The sequence below is a fragment of the Erythrolamprus reginae genome, chromosome 1 (assembly GCF_031021105.1).
Source record: "Erythrolamprus reginae isolate rEryReg1 chromosome 1, rEryReg1.hap1, whole genome shotgun sequence".
Classification (NCBI taxonomy): Eukaryota; Metazoa; Chordata; class Lepidosauria; order Squamata; family Dipsadidae; genus Erythrolamprus; species Erythrolamprus reginae.
The window spans coordinates 287,417,495-287,435,021 of NC_091950.1; the positions used below are offsets into that span (position 1 = coordinate 287,417,495).

Genomic DNA, 17,527 nt, shown 5'->3' on the forward strand with positions numbered 1-17,527 from the left:
CCTCGTTCACCCGCCTCGTTTCCCCGCCTCGTTCGCTCGCCTCGTTCGCTCGCCCCGTTCCCTCGCCTGGTTCGCTCGCCCCGTTCCCCCGCCTCGTTCACTCGCCCCGTTCACCCGCCTCGTTTCCCCGCCTCGTTCGCTCGCCTCGTTCGCTCGCCCCGTTCCCTCGCCTCGTTCGCTCGCCCCGTTCCCCCGCCTCGTTCACCCGCCCCGTTCACCCGCCTCGTTCCCCCGCCTCGTTCGCTCGCCCCGTTCCCCCGCCTCGTTTCCCCGCCTCGTTCGCTCGCCCCGTTCACCCGCCGCTGTCGGGACACCCCCCCCACCGCAGCACTTTGAATCCCGCCGCTTCTGCTGGATACGTGCGATGGGGGGGCGAGCTGCCACAGCCCTGGCTTCCGCGCCGCTGGTCCCACCCACCGCCCGCCAAAGACGCCCAGCGAGAAAGAGGCCTCCGAGCCGGACTTGTTGCTTCTGCCTGCCAAGAGAGCCGGGCGTAGGCAGCAGCCGAGAAAAGTCGGCGCGGAGGTCTCTTTCTCGCTGGGCGTCTTTGGCTGAGGCTGCTTTCTTTTTTCCGGGGGGGGGAGGGAGAGAGAGCTTCTCCCCGCCACCTCTCCTCCGCCGGAGCTCTGCCGCGTGCGCCCCTTCGCAGCCCCCTCGCTCCTTGTTCTGACAGCCCCCCCCCCCACCGCAGCACTTTGAATCCCGCCGCTTCTGCTGGATACGGGCGGTTCACTTTCCCTCCCAGGCAAAAAGGTGCCGGCATTCTGGGATGACTTCCCAGGCGGAAGGCGTGCCCCTCTCCCCGGCATCTTTTTGCCTGAGAGGGAAGGTGAAATGCCCCGCGTAGCAGCTGCTACGAGCGGCGTTTCACTTTCCCTCCCAGGCAAAAAGATCCGGCCCCATCATCCCAGAATGCCGGCATCTTTTTGCCTGGGAGGGAAGGTGAAATGCCCCGCGTAGCAGCTGCTACGAGTGGCGTTTCACTTTCCCTCCAAGGCAAAAAGATTCCGGCATTCTGGGATGACTTCCCAGGCGGAAGGCGTGCCCCTCTCCCCGGCATCTTTTTGCCTGGGAGGGAAGGTGAAATGCCCCGCGTAGCAGCTGCTACGAGTGGCGTTTCACTTTCCCTCCAAGGCAAAAAGATTCCGGCATTCTGGGATGACTTCCCAGGCGGAAGGCGTGCCCCTCTCCCCGGCATCTTTTTGCCTGAGAGGGAAGGTGAAATGCCCCGCGTAGCAGCTGCTACGAGTGGCGTTTCACTTTCCCTCCAAGGCAAAAAGATTCCGGCATTCTGGGATGACTTCCCAGGCGGAAGGCGTGCCCCTCTCCCCGGCATCTTTTTGCCTGAGAGGGAAGGTGAAATGCCCCGCGTAGCAGCTGCTATGAGCGGCGTTTCACTTTCCCTCCCAGGCAAAAAGATGCCGGCATTCTGGGATGATGGGGCCGGACTTCCCAGGCGGAAGGCGTGCCCCTCTCCCCGGCATCTTTTTGCCTGAGAGGGAAGGTGAAATGCCCCGCGTAGCAGCTGCTACGAGCGGCGTTTCACTTTCCCTCCCAGGCAAAAAGATCCGGCCCCATCATCCCAGAATGCCGGCATCTTTTTGCCTGGGAGGGAAGGTGAAATGCCCCGCGTAGCAGCTGCTACGAGTGGCGTTTCACTTTCCCTCCAAGGCAAAAAGATTCCGGCATTCTGGGATGACTTCCCAGGCGGAAGGCGTGCCCCTCTCCCCGGCATCTTTTTGCCTGGGAGGGAAGGTGAAATGCCCCGCGTAGCAGCTGCTACGAGTGGCGTTTCACTTTCCCTCCAAGGCAAAAAGATTCCGGCATTCTGGGATGACTTCCCAGGCGGAAGGCGTGCCCCTCTCCCCGGCATCTTTTTGCCTGAGAGGGAAGGTGAAATGCCCCGCGTAGCAGCTGCTACGAGTGGCGTTTCACTTTCCCTCCAAGGCAAAAAGATTCCGGCATTCTGGGATGACTTCCCAGGCGGAAGGCGTGCCCCTCTCCCCGGCATCTTTTTGCCTGAGAGGGAAGGTGAAATGCCCCGCGTAGCAGCTGCTATGAGCGGCGTTTCACTTTCCCTCCCAGGCAAAAAGATGCCGGCATTCTGGGATGATGGGGCCGGACTTCCCAGGCGGAAGGCGTGCCCCTCTCCCCGGCATCTTTTTGCCTGAGAGGGAAGGTGAAATGCCCCTCGTAGCAGCTGCTACGAGGGGCGTTTCACTTTCCCTCCAAGGCAAAAAGATTCCGGCATTCTGGGATGACTTCCCAGGCGGAAGGCGTGCCCCTCTCCCCGGCATCTTTTTGCCTGGGAGGGAAGGTGAAATGCCCCGCGTAGCAGCTGCTACGAGTGGCGTTTCACTTTCCCTCCAAGGCAAAAAGATTCCGGCATTCTGGGATGACTTCCCAGGCGGAAGGCGTGCCCCTCTCCCCGGCATCTTTTTGCCTGAGAGGGAAGGTGAAATGCCCCGCGTAGCAGCTGCTACGAGTGGCGTTTCACTTTCCCTCCAAGGCAAAAAGATTCCGGCATTCTGGGATGACTTCCCAGGCGGAAGGCGTGCCCCTCTCCCCGGCATCTTTTTGCCTGGGAGGGAAGGTGAAATGCCCCGCGTAGCAGCTGCTATGAGCGGCGTTTCACTTTCCCTCCAAGGCAAAAAGATGCCGGCATTCTGGGATGACTTCCCAGGCGGAAGGCGTGCCCCTCTCCCCGGCATCTTTTTGCCTGAGAGGGAAGGTGAAATGCCCCGCGTAGCAGCTGCTACGAGTGGCGTTTCACTTTCCCTCCAAGGCAAAAAGATTCCGGCATTCTGGGATGACTTCCCAGGCGGAAGGCGTGCCCCTCTCCCCGGCATCTTTTTGCCTGGGAGGGAAGGTGAAATGCCCCGCGTAGCAGCTGCTATGAGCGGCGTTTCACTTTCCCTCCCAGGCAAAAAGATGCCGGCATTCTGGGATGATGGGGCCGGACTTCCCAGGCGGAAGGCGTGCCCCTCTCCCCGGCATCTTTTTGCCTGAGAGGGAAGGTGAAATGCCCCTCGTAGCAGCTGCTACGAGTGGCGTTTCACTTTCCCTCCAAGGCAAAAAGATTCCGGCATTCTGGGATGACTTCCCAGGCGGAAGGCGTGCCCCTCTCCCCGGCATCTTTTTGCCTGGGAGGGAAGGTGAAATGCCCCGCGTAGCAGCTGCTACGAGTGGCGTTTCACTTTCCCTCCAAGGCAAAAAGATTCCGGCATTCTGGGATGACTTCCCAGGCGGAAGGCGTGCCCCTCTCCCCGGCATCTTTTTGCCTGGGAGGGAAGGTGAAATGCCCCGCGTAGCAGCTGCTATGAGCGGCGTTTCACTTTCCCTCCAAGGCAAAAAGATTCCGGCATTCTGGGATGACTTCCCAGGCAGAAGGCGTGCCCCTCTCCCCGGCATCTTTTTGCCTGGGAGGGAAGGTGAAATGCCCCGCGTAGCAGCTGCTACGAGTGGCGTTTCACTTTCCCTCCAAGGCAAAAAGATTCCGGCATTCTGGGATGACTTCCCAGGCGGAAGGCGTGCCCCTCTCCCCGGCATCTTTTTGCCTGAGAGGGAAGGTGAAATGCCCCGCGTAGCAGCTGCTATGAGCGGCGTTTCACTTTCCCTCCAAGGCAAAAAGATTCCGGCATTCTGGGATGACTTCCCAGGCAGAAGGCGTGCCCCTCTCCCCGGCATCTTTTTGCCTGGGAGGGAAGGTGAAATGCCCCGCGTAGCAGCTGCTACGAGTGGCGTTTCACTTTCCCTCCAAGGCAAAAAGATTCCGGCATTCTGGGATGACTTCCCAGGCGGAAGGCGTGCCCCTCTCCCCGGCATCTTTTTGCCTGGGAGGGAAGGTGAAATGCCCCGCGTAGCAGCTGCTATGAGCGGCGTTTCACTTTCCCTCCCAGGCAAAAAGATGCCGGCATTCTGGGATGATGGGGCCGGACTTCCCAGGCGGAAGGCGTGCCCCTCTCCCCGGCATCTTTTTGCCTGAGAGGGAAGGTGAAATGCCCCTCGTAGCAGCTGCTACGAGTGGCGTTTCACTTTCCCTCCAAGGCAAAAAGATTCCGGCATTCTGGGATGATGGGGCCGGACTTCCCAGGCGGAAGGCGTGCCCCTCTCCCCGGCATCTTTTTGCCTGGGAGGGAAGGTGAAATGCCCCGCGTAGCAGCTGCTACGAGCGGTGTTTCACTTTCCCTCCCAGGCAAAAAGATCCGGCCCCATCATCCCAGAATGCCGGCATCTTTTTGCCTGGGAGGGAAGGTGAAATGCCCCGCGTAGCAGCTGCTATGAGCGGCGTTTCACTTTCCCTCCCAGGCAAAAAGATGCCGGCATTCTGGGATGATGGGGCCAGACTTCCCAGGCGGAAGGCGTGCCCCTCTCCCCGGCATCTTTTTGCCTGGGAGGGAAGATGAAATGCCCCTCGTAGCAGCTGCTCCGCTTCTCAGCTGGGAAGCGGAGCTGGCAATGGCGGACGGCGCGCGCGAGCGCGGGGATACCCCAGCTCTGCTTCCCAGCTGAGAAGCGGAGCTAGGGTGTCCCAAGCGTGCGCGCGCTTCGGGACACCCCCCCCTCCGCTTCTCAGCTGGGAAGCGGAGCTGGCAATGGCGGGCGAAGGGCGGGCGGCGGTGGAAGTAAAAACACCATCTGCGCATGCGCAGATGGTGTTTTTACTTCCGCACCGCTACTTCGCGAAAAATCGATCATCGCGAGGGGTCCTGGAACGGAACCCTCGCGATGATCGAGGGATCACTGTATATATATGTAAAATGTTTTTTTAGCTGGAATTTTAAAATTAAGGGAGACTAGGCCTTGTTCTGGCCTCATCAGCTAGCCACACCCTTCCTTACTGGGATTCGATCTGGTGGACTCTGCCTTGTAAGGCAGAGAATTAGCAGTTGAGCTATCAGACCTTGATCCCTCCAGCTCTGTACCAGGGAGGGGCTATATGTTTTTTTATGTCGGATCACCCTGGTATATTGAAGGAACGTCACAGCTCCTTTTTGCCTCTAGGCCCAACCCAGGACCATTTCAAGGCAGTTAATTTATTTATAGCCGACAACTATATTCTGTATGTGTCAAATGTTTTTTTAGCTGGAATTTTAGCTGGAATATACACATACATACATACATACATACATACATACATACATACATACATACATACTATACAGTATATATATGATTATACAGTATATATATGAAATCAAAGTAGCACAAAACTAACAACTTCAGCCTGATGATGGTGAATGTGATTTCACCGAAACATCGCGTGGACACTCAAAATATTACACGGGGTAAAACCCGAGCTCAGAACAATCTACATACATATACCCGTGAAAATCTACGAAAACCAATATATATATATAATATTTCTGTAAATCTATATATTTTTCTATTAAAAAAGAAAGTAAGCTTTTCTTTTCAAAAAAATAATTTTAATTGAGTTTTCTTTTAAAACATAGAAATTACAGTATATAGTTTGTTTTCATAACAAGCTTGGAATTGAGGAAGGACAAAACTGCTTAAATAGAGGAGATGGAGATGGGTTTTTTTTTTAGCATCTTCCCTCTGTCTGTAAAGCTGCGAGGAGAGCAGTGGAACCAATAAAAGAAAGAAGACCAAAATGGCATTGGTTTAGTTGGTTGATTTAGAAAATAAAATAAAAAGGCATTTTGGAGATTTTTTACGTTTTTACAGTTTTTAAAATTAAAGGGATTGAATGAACTTTTAAAGTGATTGAATGAACTTTTTTGTTGCTTCTTTGAAAATGAACTATAGTGTCACAGTGCCATCTAGAGGCAACAGAAAAAATAGATCCTATAAACAAAGAGGAGAAGTGACCTTGGTAATTTGTGATAAGAAAGTCTTTTTTCTTTGGTCAACAAAAAATGAAACACTGGGAACTTGGTTGTTTAATATTTGTCTGGAACAGTGTAAATTTGGAACGAAGCTCCACTATTCCAGACAAGAAAGAAGGAAGAGTAACAGAAAAGTTTAGATGCATTTCTCCATATTGTCTGGGATATTTTCTTTTTATTTTCCTTTTCTATTTTACTTTTTTAATAGGTTGTTGGACTTGGATTTAAGAGTTTGGCCTGGTCGGTGTCAGTGGTGGAATATATCATTGGGGTTTTTTTATTGGTTGCTTTTCTCTTGGTATACACAATTGCAAATACAAGAGAGATATGAAAAAGATGCTATGATTATATGGTTTTTATTTGGAGATGATAGAATTGGATGAAATACAGGAACAATAGATCGAATGATTAAAAATTATATAGATATTTACTTAGCATTAAATTAGAAGAAAAGTAAGTAAAAGAAACAATGATAGCACAGGCAAAAAGTATGGGAAAGAAATTATAAATTAACAACAACAACAGCATATAAAGAGAATTTGTATAAAATGTTTTATAGATAGCATATATCACTGGAAAGACTGGCAAAAAATGTTTAAAGATAAATCAGCTAAATATTGGAAAAGCTGCCAGACATCAGGATCGTATTATCATATGTGGTGGAGGTGGATATGTGCAGAAGCAAGAAATTATTGGGTAAAAATTTGAATGTGGTTAGAAAAGATGACATAGCAACATATTGATTTAAAGCCAGAACTGTTTTTGTGGGTTATTTTGTCAGAGAAATATAGTAAAGAAAAAGTATATCTAATTATTCATGTAATAACTGCAGCTAGAATTGTATTTGCGCAAAATTGGAAAGTGGGGGAAATCCCTACAAAGGGAGAGATAATTAAATACTAGAATGTGCAGAAATGAATAGATTAACAATGGCAATTAAAGGAAAAGAAGAATTGGAGTATTGTAATATATGGGAATGTTTTATCATTTGATAGAGAATGAATATAGATAAAAATAGATATGAAATTAGATGAAGCGAGAAGGAAAATGTTTTGATAGAAGATAAGTTAAATTGAAATGTAAAAGTAGAGTTGTATATATACTAGGAAAATGGTGGAATGTAAAGGATGTTGACACAAAATTTTGTACCAAGATGACACATTGATTGATTGATAATATGGTTGTTGAAAAAAAAACTTTAAAATGAAATATTTTGTGCTTTATCAAGTTTATACATGAAATTACCTACACAATTGAACATATTTTAAAACTTACTTTCTTTGCAGCAATAAGGCAATTTCTGTTTGAACTTTCATATATTCTTGGGCCATTTTACAGTGCTGTTCAAATACAGCCATAGATTCTTTTGAGTTTGGACATGGTGCTAGGGGCTGAAAATAAAATACATACAGATTTAAAACCAACTGTTATATGAACATACATGTAAATATGTTTTTAATAAATAATTCCAACTCTTGGAAGCATGAAAATTAAACTTTGTCCATAATATACCTTGTTGCCAGTAATTCAAGCAAAATAAAGGTATTTCTTTATTAATGAAAGAGTATCTGCTCCAGGCAAAGAGTATCAGATGATCTATACAATTATGTAATGGTAGACAAACTATCTGAACCTTTGTGTAAAAGATAAAATATAAAAAACAAGAAAAAAGAATTAAAAAGAAAGGGGAGGCAAAGATGCAAAAGAATAATGAGAAAACAGAAAAATAACTATCAACTTTTTCAATAGTTATAAATATAAAAATTCAATATTAAAACGTATTTCTATAATCATAAGCAGTTTTAATTGTCAAATCCTAAAATTAATACAGCATTTCATTTGGTTTCTAGCAAAATGGCCAAAAGTAGCTAGACAAAATCTTTCCTTTTGAACTTGTCATTCTTGAAGAAATGCATTTTAAATGGGCAACTCTCATCACAGCTTTTCTGTTCTTTCCCTGGAATGGAGCACCAGATTCCAGTGAACCGTGTTAAGGGTTGTATTCAGAGTATGAGATGCACTGTGGCAATGCTAGCATATTGCAACCTGATCTTGAGAGGTGTTAAGTTTATGGTTAAAACTGCAATTCATTGTATCAGATCACTAATTCTGACTTAACATAGGAATCACATTGTCAAGCAAACTAATTAAAAGTATGCACTCTATTATTTTTTTAAAAAAAACTGTGATGACCTCAAATCAGGATTGCGTTACACATACAAATTAATATAACTATCCAAGGAAATTCAACAATGAATTAACGAAGTAATTTACCTGCAACTGATGATCTAATGTAAGATATGCCATTGGGATGGAGTTATCAGACCCATTGGTATCTGTTAGAAAAATATAGATAATCTGAATTGTGGTGTTTAAAGACATGATAAGCACATTTACTCGTCCTCTTATTGTATAATGCTACAGGTCTACCATAAGTACTCGTGCTAATTAGTAACTATAATCACATAAAACATTATGATAGTTAAAAGGCTGTAATGCTAAATGTACTAAGTTAGTATATTATGTTAATTTTTATTACACCAATGATACACTAGATGCACAATATATAGTTTTATTTACCATGTAGGGGAAATACAAATTAAACATTAGTTTTTACTTTTATCTATACTCAACGTAAGATGTATTTTATTTTAAACATATACAATAAAAACATACATCCTTATATGTAATTTGTTTCATTGTACTCAGTATAAGTATTTATATCACAAGACAGAGTATAAAATAATAACTTTTCATGCTAGATTTCATGTCTGTCAACTGACAAAAATTCATGAACGTTGCATGAGTACTCCTTTCTGTGTCTGCCTTAAATGAAAACATATACAATTGTTCTAATTCATACATCAATGTCTTTGCTTATTTTATGTCTTATTCATTCATTCATTCATTCATTCATTCATTCGATTTTTATGCCGCTCTTCTCCTTAGACTCAGGGCAGCTTGCAACATGTTAGCAATAGCACTTTTTAACAGAGCCCGCATATTGCCCCCACAATCTGGGTCTTCATTTTACTCACCTCGGAAGGATGGAAGGATGAATCAACCTTGAGCCGGTGATGAGATTTGAACCGCTGACCTACAAATCTACAATCAGCTTCAGTGGCCTGCAGTACAGCACTCTACCTGCTGTGCCACACCGGTTCTTGTGTGGATTCAGAAAGTATTCACACCCCTTTCACTTTTGTTAATTTTATTATGCTGCAATCTGATTCTGCAGTTGTTGAAATTCTTTTCCCCCCTCATTAATCGCTACTCAGTAACCCATAATGACAAAGTGAAAACAGAATTTTAGAAATGTCTGTAAGTTTATTAAAAATAAAAAACTGAAATATCACATTGGCATAAGAATTCAGACCCTTTGCAATAACAGTTGTAGATTAATGAGGAAAAAATGAATTTCAACAACTGTAGAATCAGACTTCAGCATAACAAAATTGACAAAAGTGAAAGGGGTCTGAATACTTTCTGAATGCATTGTAGTTTACCAAATATATTGAAAAATATTTTGTAACAAAAAGTAAACATCTGACTTCAAAATTTAGGAGATAACTTTGCAGTTTCTTAAAATACCCTTTCACGTTGCAGCACCATTTGTAACAGAGCAGGTCAGCATCTGCCTTATCTCCCTTCATGACTATGAGTAGCAATGGGAATAGTTGCTTAAATAGTACATGATGGCACTTGTCATTACTTTTTTGCACTCTATTTACAGGGGTATGAAACATACAAAAGCCAAACAAAGATGGAGGAGATACCCTAATTTACCCCATGACAGATGCTCAGCAATGTTTATCAACAACTTTAGAGTTATAATCTATAATTGTAATTTTCTAGACCTGGTTAATATATATTAATTACCAACACTCCTTAAAGCATTAAATGATAAACAACTATAGGGTCGGGGATTGTTTTACCGGCAGAATCATCAGGAGTCCATGGTAGATTACGAGCAGGCTTTTCCGAGGTTGGTCCCGAGGTAGTGATCATTCTCACACTAGGACTAGATGACCTACTGCTGTTTCTGCTATTCTGTAGCAAAAATTAAAAAATAAACAAACTCTTACTATTAATGCAAACAAATGACAATTCTGTAAATACAAAGTTCTTCTGTGGATTATTTAATCACACAAAATATTTTGTTATCATTACTTCAGCTGAAATCAAAATCAAACTGTGGTCCAATGCAGACATTTTAGTGACCTTCTATTGGAACTTCTGCCTAGTATAGTTATGCTTTGTTGCATCTTAAAAACTGTATTATATAGTTTAAAAAGCACCAAAATGGGGGAAAGGAAAACCAATTCAGGAGGTTTATTATAGTCTGGTGCTTTCTAGTTTACAAGGAAATTGGACAAGAAGGTGCAGAGTACATAAAATCAAATGAGAAGAAATGAGTAGAAATTTTTCTCTCTCTTTTATCTGATTCCTAAAAATACATTTATTCATGGAAATTAAATGCAGGGTGGTTCAAGACCAATACATGAAACAACTTTTTAAAAAATGTTTAACTTTTTCAACTTGTTCTAATTGGGTATGTTGATGGCTACTAGTTTTGAAAGGGACTCGAAAAATTCATGAAAGAATTAGAGCTGTGGTGGTGCAGTGGTTAGAATGCAGTACTGTGGGTTAATTCTGCCAACTGCCAGACTTCCATTCTCATTGGCTCATGGTTGATTCAGCCTTCCCTCCTTCCAAGGTCAGTAAAATGAGGATCCAAATTGTTGGGGGCAATAGGCTGACTCTGTAATCCGTTCAGAGAGGGCTGTAAAGCTCTATGAAGCAGTATATAAGTCTAAGTGTGACTGCTGTTGCTAAAGACTATTAGTATTGATGGATGTATACCAAGTTCAAAAGTAGCATGTTCTAAATAGCACTGCCACTGAATATATATCCATTGTTTATTAGACTGTCACTTAGTTGCATTTTAATAAGTCTTGGAAGCTTAGAAATAATGGACAAAGTAACAAAATATGTAAAGTAACTGAAAAAAGTTACTTAAAATATAACTTCCCATTCACCTGGGCCTCCAGAACAGCTCAGTCTTTATGTTCTGATCCAGCTTTTCAAACATGACAAAGCCTCTGAAATGAACTAAAAAAATTAGGAATGCTGGTAGCCCTGGAAAAAAGTTTCTCACTCGTCCCAGGCTAACAAGTCCATTCAACCGGAAGCTGAATAGTTGTCTACCACATCTATTCATCTCTACCCCCAGCCTTTTATGCCCAGAGCTAGGGTGGGTTTTTGCTAGCAGCAGTGGCTCTTCCTTCCCAAGGATCGGCCCATGGACTTCCAGTGCTCTTCTCTCCTCTGTCTTCTGCGCATCTGCATCAGGCACTGGACTCAGCTGTTCCTCTTCTTCCTCATCCGCCACCTCCAGACCTGGGGGCTGGTGACTCTCCATCTGGGGGCTGACAGATGGCCCAGGCTCTGAGTTTGTCTCTCTCTGTCAGCTCTACTACCTCTTCTCTCTAAGAGCTCTCAGCTTGCCTTGATGCTGACCCTGACTCCCATGCTTCTTCCTCCTCTGATTCGGCTGCTGGAGGGGCCGGTGGCTGACACAATACTTTAGCTTCCTCCAATGAGGCAATTAAGTTTGCGGCTATCTGAACTGGGAAGCCATTTTAAAAAAACTCGTGCTATCATAAAAAAACAGTATCTCTTGAGTATTGCTCCCTCCCCCCGACTCCTGATAACGGCAAACCACGAGCTGTCTTTCCTGATCATAGAAGTTGGTCTGATTCCAATGGCGATATACGGTCTTGTAAATAAACTGTAAGCTAGGCAATAAGAGCTTCTATAGATTAGCACCAGAGGTTTAAATCAATATTGGAATAACAGGCAAGTAGTGCACAGCCTTCAATACTGGTGTCATATACTCTCAGCACTGACTGTCTGTGATCGCTTGTGCCACTGTGTTTTGCACCAATTCAAGCTTCTCATTTTTTAAAAAAATGTACCAGTCTTTAGAAAAATGATGATGAGGACATCTAACACAGGTACAACAATGATGCATCAACTGAAATTGATAAAAGCCCTCCATCCATGGCTTCCACTTGCTTGTTTAAACAGTGTCCATGAGTGTGGACCTGACTCCCAGCACTAACTCGTTAAAAGAATGACTATTATCATGTTTAGTTTGGCCCTAAGTCTTAACACCTATTTAACACTGTAAAAAGAAAAGGAACAAGACTTTGAGAAAAAAGTGGGTAATAAGCACTGAAATGAACATGATATAGCAGGGAAGGCAACATATTATGGGATGATTTACCCAACAGTATGGTGAACTTTACATGTCAGGCATGGCTTGGCATTTATTTGAAACACCCTTTTTTTAGCCATCTGAATTGTTGCTACTGGAACTATGGAATTTTTTTTTGATTTATTATGTCACTAGCCATAGTCATTCTAAACTATAATAATAATAATAATAATAATAATAATAATAATAATAATAATAATAATAATAATAATAATTATTTTTTTAAGGGCTATTTTCTTAATAAATATAACAGGCCAGCAAACAAATCTGAAAAAGGTGCTTTGCACCATGTATGGGCATAAACAAAACCTTTTTTTCCCTGAAGCGCTAAAGTAGCCATGTTATTTGGAAGTCTTAAGAGAGCTGTTTATAAATGTATATGCTATATTGGATTTCTACTGCAATTTTTATTATTCTTGATTTGCTATAACAAGCTATCAGGACTTCGTGTGTAAATACATGTGCACAAATACTCTCCTATCTCAAATTTAATCTACTCATCATGAAATTGCAAAGGTCATATCCAGATATAACTGCATATAAACCCTGCATTCACACTCTAAAAATTACCATTTAAAAATGTTACCGAAAGCGTAAGTTCTATATAAAACAAACGTTATAATAGCATTTTTACCCTTCTTCCTTCAGTCTTTTCACTTTCAACCATCAACTAATACAAATGTATCTGTATACATTAATGTAAGAAATACCATTTTGTAACATTTTAGCTTATTTCTTATTTCCCTTATTTCTTATTTCACTTAGTCCTAGTAACTTTTTCAATGTACATTAGTGCTTAGTATTTAGCAGTAAAGAGACACACCTGTTAAATTAATCAAAGTTGTAGTTCTAAGCATCATTATTTGACACAAGCCTCACTGAATACATTTGCATATATATTCAAGAGAAGAAGATCAAAATTTTACTGAACCCAAGAAATACATAGTCCACAACAGTTTGATAAGCTTATCTGGGGTTTCCAATGTGTAAATTATGTAGTCTTTTAAATGTAATTTACCTAGAATTAATTCTTGTATATCTTTTAATGGATTATTTACAGAATTATAAGATTGGTAAAGGCCAAACTAAAAGGAAAATGATTACATATTTTTTTGTTAATTTAAATAGACTTCCTGTAAAGGAAAACAAGCTTTCATAATTTACATTATGTATTCCGAATCCTAGTTCTCCTTAGATATATTTTTGTATTTCATTTTTTTAAATATTCAATTTGATAGGTGACATACAATTCTTAAATTTATAAAATCCAGGCAATTTTAAATCAATCAACCACATTGTACATTTACCTGGTTGGAATCTGTTCCAGCTATACTAAGATCTTGAATGGATCTGCGCCTCTGTTGTCCGTTGCCTGCTAGGATGAAAAGGAAAAAGAAACTACTGAGCTTACATCAAGTGAGAATGTTGCAAGAGTGTGTACAAATCCAGCAAGGACATAAAGTGTCTGTTTGTATATAGGAAGGAGAGGAGAGAGCAGAGACAGCTGCCACACCCACCCACTCAGCTTATCAACAGAAAACATCCTAAGGCAATAAATCCTCCTGTCCCATGAATAGCGTCTGCACTTTTCTTCATCATCTTCTGTCAGTTGTGCTTTAATAGGCTTAAGGGTTGAATGGGCAGGTGTGGGGGTGGCTTTGGCACTGATGATATTTCAAGGAGGTTACATTATGGGGATTTCTCATGCAAGGTTGCCAGTTATATAGTTTCTTGGGTTAATCAATGAAAAAGTGCAGCTTCAAAAATGGTTTATGAGATGTCAACTTGACTTCTGTTCAGCTCGTAGGGTTCCTAGATTTCCTATTTGAGAAAGAATCCACTGGTGGGACCCAATGCAGAAAGAAAGAAATAGCTCTTCAAATCTGCACTAAAGTTTTAAAAAGCTAACTTGCTTTTAGTCACAGCTCTGAATATTATCAAATGTATTTAAAAAATGGTCAACAGATCCATTAAAAAAATATGACTGATATGGCAAAGAAAAATTTTCTCTGCCTTTTGGTATTATAATGGTCTTTGTTCTTGAGATGTGATATCAGCTGTCCAAAAAGAAAACATCCCAAAGTTACAATTAACAGCTGACATAACACTCTAGAAACTTAGTCTTTGAAGACTGTGTTACATGAACAGACCAGTAGCAACTATTCTAGCAAGGAATTCAATTATGGCTATCATTTGCATGATTTCCCAATATCTTTCATACAGCTTTTCACAAAAGACTTCCTTTCCGACTTCCTTTTACTTTAATGAAATATATATTTAAAATATTCTAATTTCTAAAATATATAAAAACATTTTACATCTAAAAATGTGTTAATGACTTACTTTTTAAAATTCACCTATAAATACAGTATATCTGTGTAAGCAGGGGCAGGTTCCTTATCTTTTCCTACTGCGCTGCATGTACATTGTGACATTTCGTGCACACGCATGCACAATCCCAGTGCGATTTTGCTTCTGCACATGCACAGAGGGGTAATATTCCTTCTGTGCATGCTCAGAAAGCTAAAAAACATGGAAAATTATATAAAAAGAGATGGCAGCACACATAAACCAGCAAAGACAGACCGGAACTGTGACGCCAGAATTGTGCAATCAGCGGGATGCTACTGGAGTGGCACTGAGTGGCAAACTAAATGAGATGAAGGGAATAGAAGCTTGAGTACTGTAAACAATTAAATCTCTCTTTTTAAAATAAACAGTATGTTGCTTAATATTTTGGAATGTGTCCAATAGATGCAAGAGTGGAAAATATATATTTGTCCCTTTCTTATCCTCCTATCTCTCTGTCCCCTCAAAAATCCTCCCAGGTCAAGATGAAGTTTTACAGTCTTATTCTTAATATATGAAGCATTAATTCAAGAGGGGAATACTCTTAAATTAGGTAATTTTGTACCCAGAGACCAATCAGAAGGGAGTTTTGATCTCCAGTATAGGGTAAAAGGAACATTTCCATATTAAAAGCACCAAAGTACTTCAGTGGTGAAAGGATTTGCTGGTGACATCACTGTTGGCCTGAGGGATGAGCAGTTGGGGACCCATGAAATTGCCCACCAAAGTGGCATTTATTTATCTACTTGAGGTTGCCCAATTTTGAACTGCTGAGTTGGCAGGAGCTGGAGTATGTGACAAGAGCTCACTTCGCCCTAGGGCAGCAATGAATCTTGAATGTTAGGCTGCTCATCATCAGCCCAGTGTTTTAACCTTGTGGGTCACCGCTTTCCCTTTCTAGGATAGGGTATTGAAGAGCTACCAAGAGGACAAGACGGGTAAAAATGAAAATATTGATGGAAGGGGTGTGTCTCCTACTCTTACAAGCAATCAGTTTAACCAGTGAATTTTCCTTTATAGAGTAAGGCTGTGCAGAGCTTTGAACGTATGAATTGGAGAGGATTGAATCAAATTACTTTTTCAAATCCGGGCTACAAAGTATTTAAGGTGTTGTGTAGAGTCAGATGCCCTGAGTTTGTTTTGGAGAACACTGAAGAAAATTTGGAGATAAAGGATTTTTTTGCCTTTTACTTTTTGATGCATAACACTGCATAGCAATAGATTATTAGCAGAGCTATCCAAAAGCTCTGCATTCCGAGCAATTTAGCATGGGCCTCAAGGTGATTAATCAGTAGATTATTAACAGATTTACAGGATCTTGCAATTCAGGAAAAACCTCAAGATGACTTGTCCATTAGTGTTGGGCGAACTGAACCTGCAAAGTTAAAAGGTTTGAGTAAAGTTCAGGTTCGCCCGAACACCGCGAAATCCCGCCGCCTGGGAGGAGAGTGGGGAATTCCATTGTGGGATTTCCCACCTCCTTTTGCTTGCCGCGCTGAAAGCAAAAGGAGGTGGGAAATCCCACAAAGGGATTTGGGGGCGGGGCTTTGAGGTCACGGAGACTACTTCCTGGCCAGCCGAAACGGGGAGGAAGGATCTCTGTGATGCCAAAGCCCCGCCCCTGGAATCCCTTCGGATTCCTTGCGGCATCCTTTTCTGTAAAAATAAAAGAAAGCAAAAGGAGGTGGGGAATTCCCCACCTCCTTGTTTATTTTTACAGAAAAGGACACCGCAGCGGCTTGCTGCAAGCAAAAGTTCGGGTTCGGTGAAATCACCCGAACTTCATGGCAAAGTTTGGGTGAGTTCGCCGAACCCGAACTTCGTTGGGTTTGCCCAACACTATTGTCCATTACTAATATAATAATGATGCCCACATTCACTCTTTCTTGAAATAGGTCAGCTGAAATAATTTTATAAAAAGTAGCTGAAATATTCAAATTGAATTTGGATTAATAACATTTTTGAATTTAGAGAGCCTAAAATAGGGATTGCAGAAATACTTATCATGCTCACAAATAATATTAATAATAGTCAGATTATAATAGAATTATAAATGGAAACATATATTTTCATTCAGGGAAGTTGTGGTAAGTGCATACTGAACGGCTTTAAAGGAGAAACTCAAACAGAATGAGTTGAAGCAGCTGGTTAGGCTAAAGCATTTTCATTACTGCTACTTATTATAGGCTTTTGGCAAACAGCTCAAGCATAGACAAACAAACAAACAGAATATCTATATAGTAAATACTTGTTGCTCCTGAATCAATAGTAATTGTTGAGGAATCCAACTTTAAAAGCACCACTTTTTATACTGTAGTTTTAATTACAACATTACTGTAATTTTGAAAGTGATTTTTATTTTATTTTAATGTTTACATATGGAATTTAAAACAATAGTATTAATACACCCAAGATGATTGTGGTAAAAAAGAAATATTTCAAATCCAGCTGATTGTACAATATTGGGGTAAGAATACTGTATGAAATATACTGGATTAATTTTTCAAGATTGACAAATTCAGATGGGTATTATATACATTTAATAAATAAACACATCAGGAGCTTGAAGCTTCTTTTCTAAAATGAGATTCTTATATTGTTGTATATAAACAGAGATTTCTATACTGTTCTTATATTGTTGTCCCTTAAGTTTTCTCTCCCATAACAATTTGCTTCTGATTATGGATGATATACATAAAATACTGAATAACTGAACCTGCTAAAAACACACACAACTTTAATATGTATAAGTAATCCTTGATTTATGATGGCAATTGTGAAATTCTGCTGCTAGGTGATGTAACCATAAAGGGTGATCTCATAGCTTTGCAATGGTACTCCCTTCAGTCTCAATTGCCATCATAAAGCTAATCCCATGGACATTGGGTGGGTTGACTTCCTGCTGGCTTCTCATGACAAATGGTGGGGAGGCTGGAAGGAAGTTGCAAAACCCATGTGGCATTGCTAGGAGAGGGAGGGTGTTTGTGGGAGTGCAGGGTAGATCAAGGAGGTCATGCGCGGTCCAAGGAGCTGTGTGAGATTTGGC

General features: G+C 42.1%; 1 protein-coding gene across 8 annotated transcripts in view; it reads right to left on the bottom strand.

Moving 5' to 3' along the window:
• The window catches only part of MAP3K7 (mitogen-activated protein kinase kinase kinase 7), a 58,467-nt gene that overhangs the window by 12,535 nt on the left and 28,405 nt on the right, over positions 1-17,527 (bottom strand). For 4 of the 8 annotated variants that reach the window (XM_070733216.1, XM_070733217.1, XM_070733222.1 and 1 more), the window contains 4 exons: positions 13,440-13,507; positions 9,788-9,902; positions 8,127-8,188; positions 7,128-7,243 (listed from right to left, as the gene is read on the bottom strand). In XM_070733216.1, the coding sequence (XP_070589317.1) occupies positions 7,128-7,243; positions 8,127-8,188; positions 9,788-9,902; positions 13,440-13,507 (361 nt within the window). The remainder of the gene's footprint in view (positions 1-7,127; positions 7,244-8,126; positions 8,189-9,787; positions 9,903-13,439; positions 13,508-17,527) is intronic. The other 4 variants (XM_070733219.1, XM_070733218.1, XM_070733223.1 and 1 more) reach the window with 1 other exon arrangement.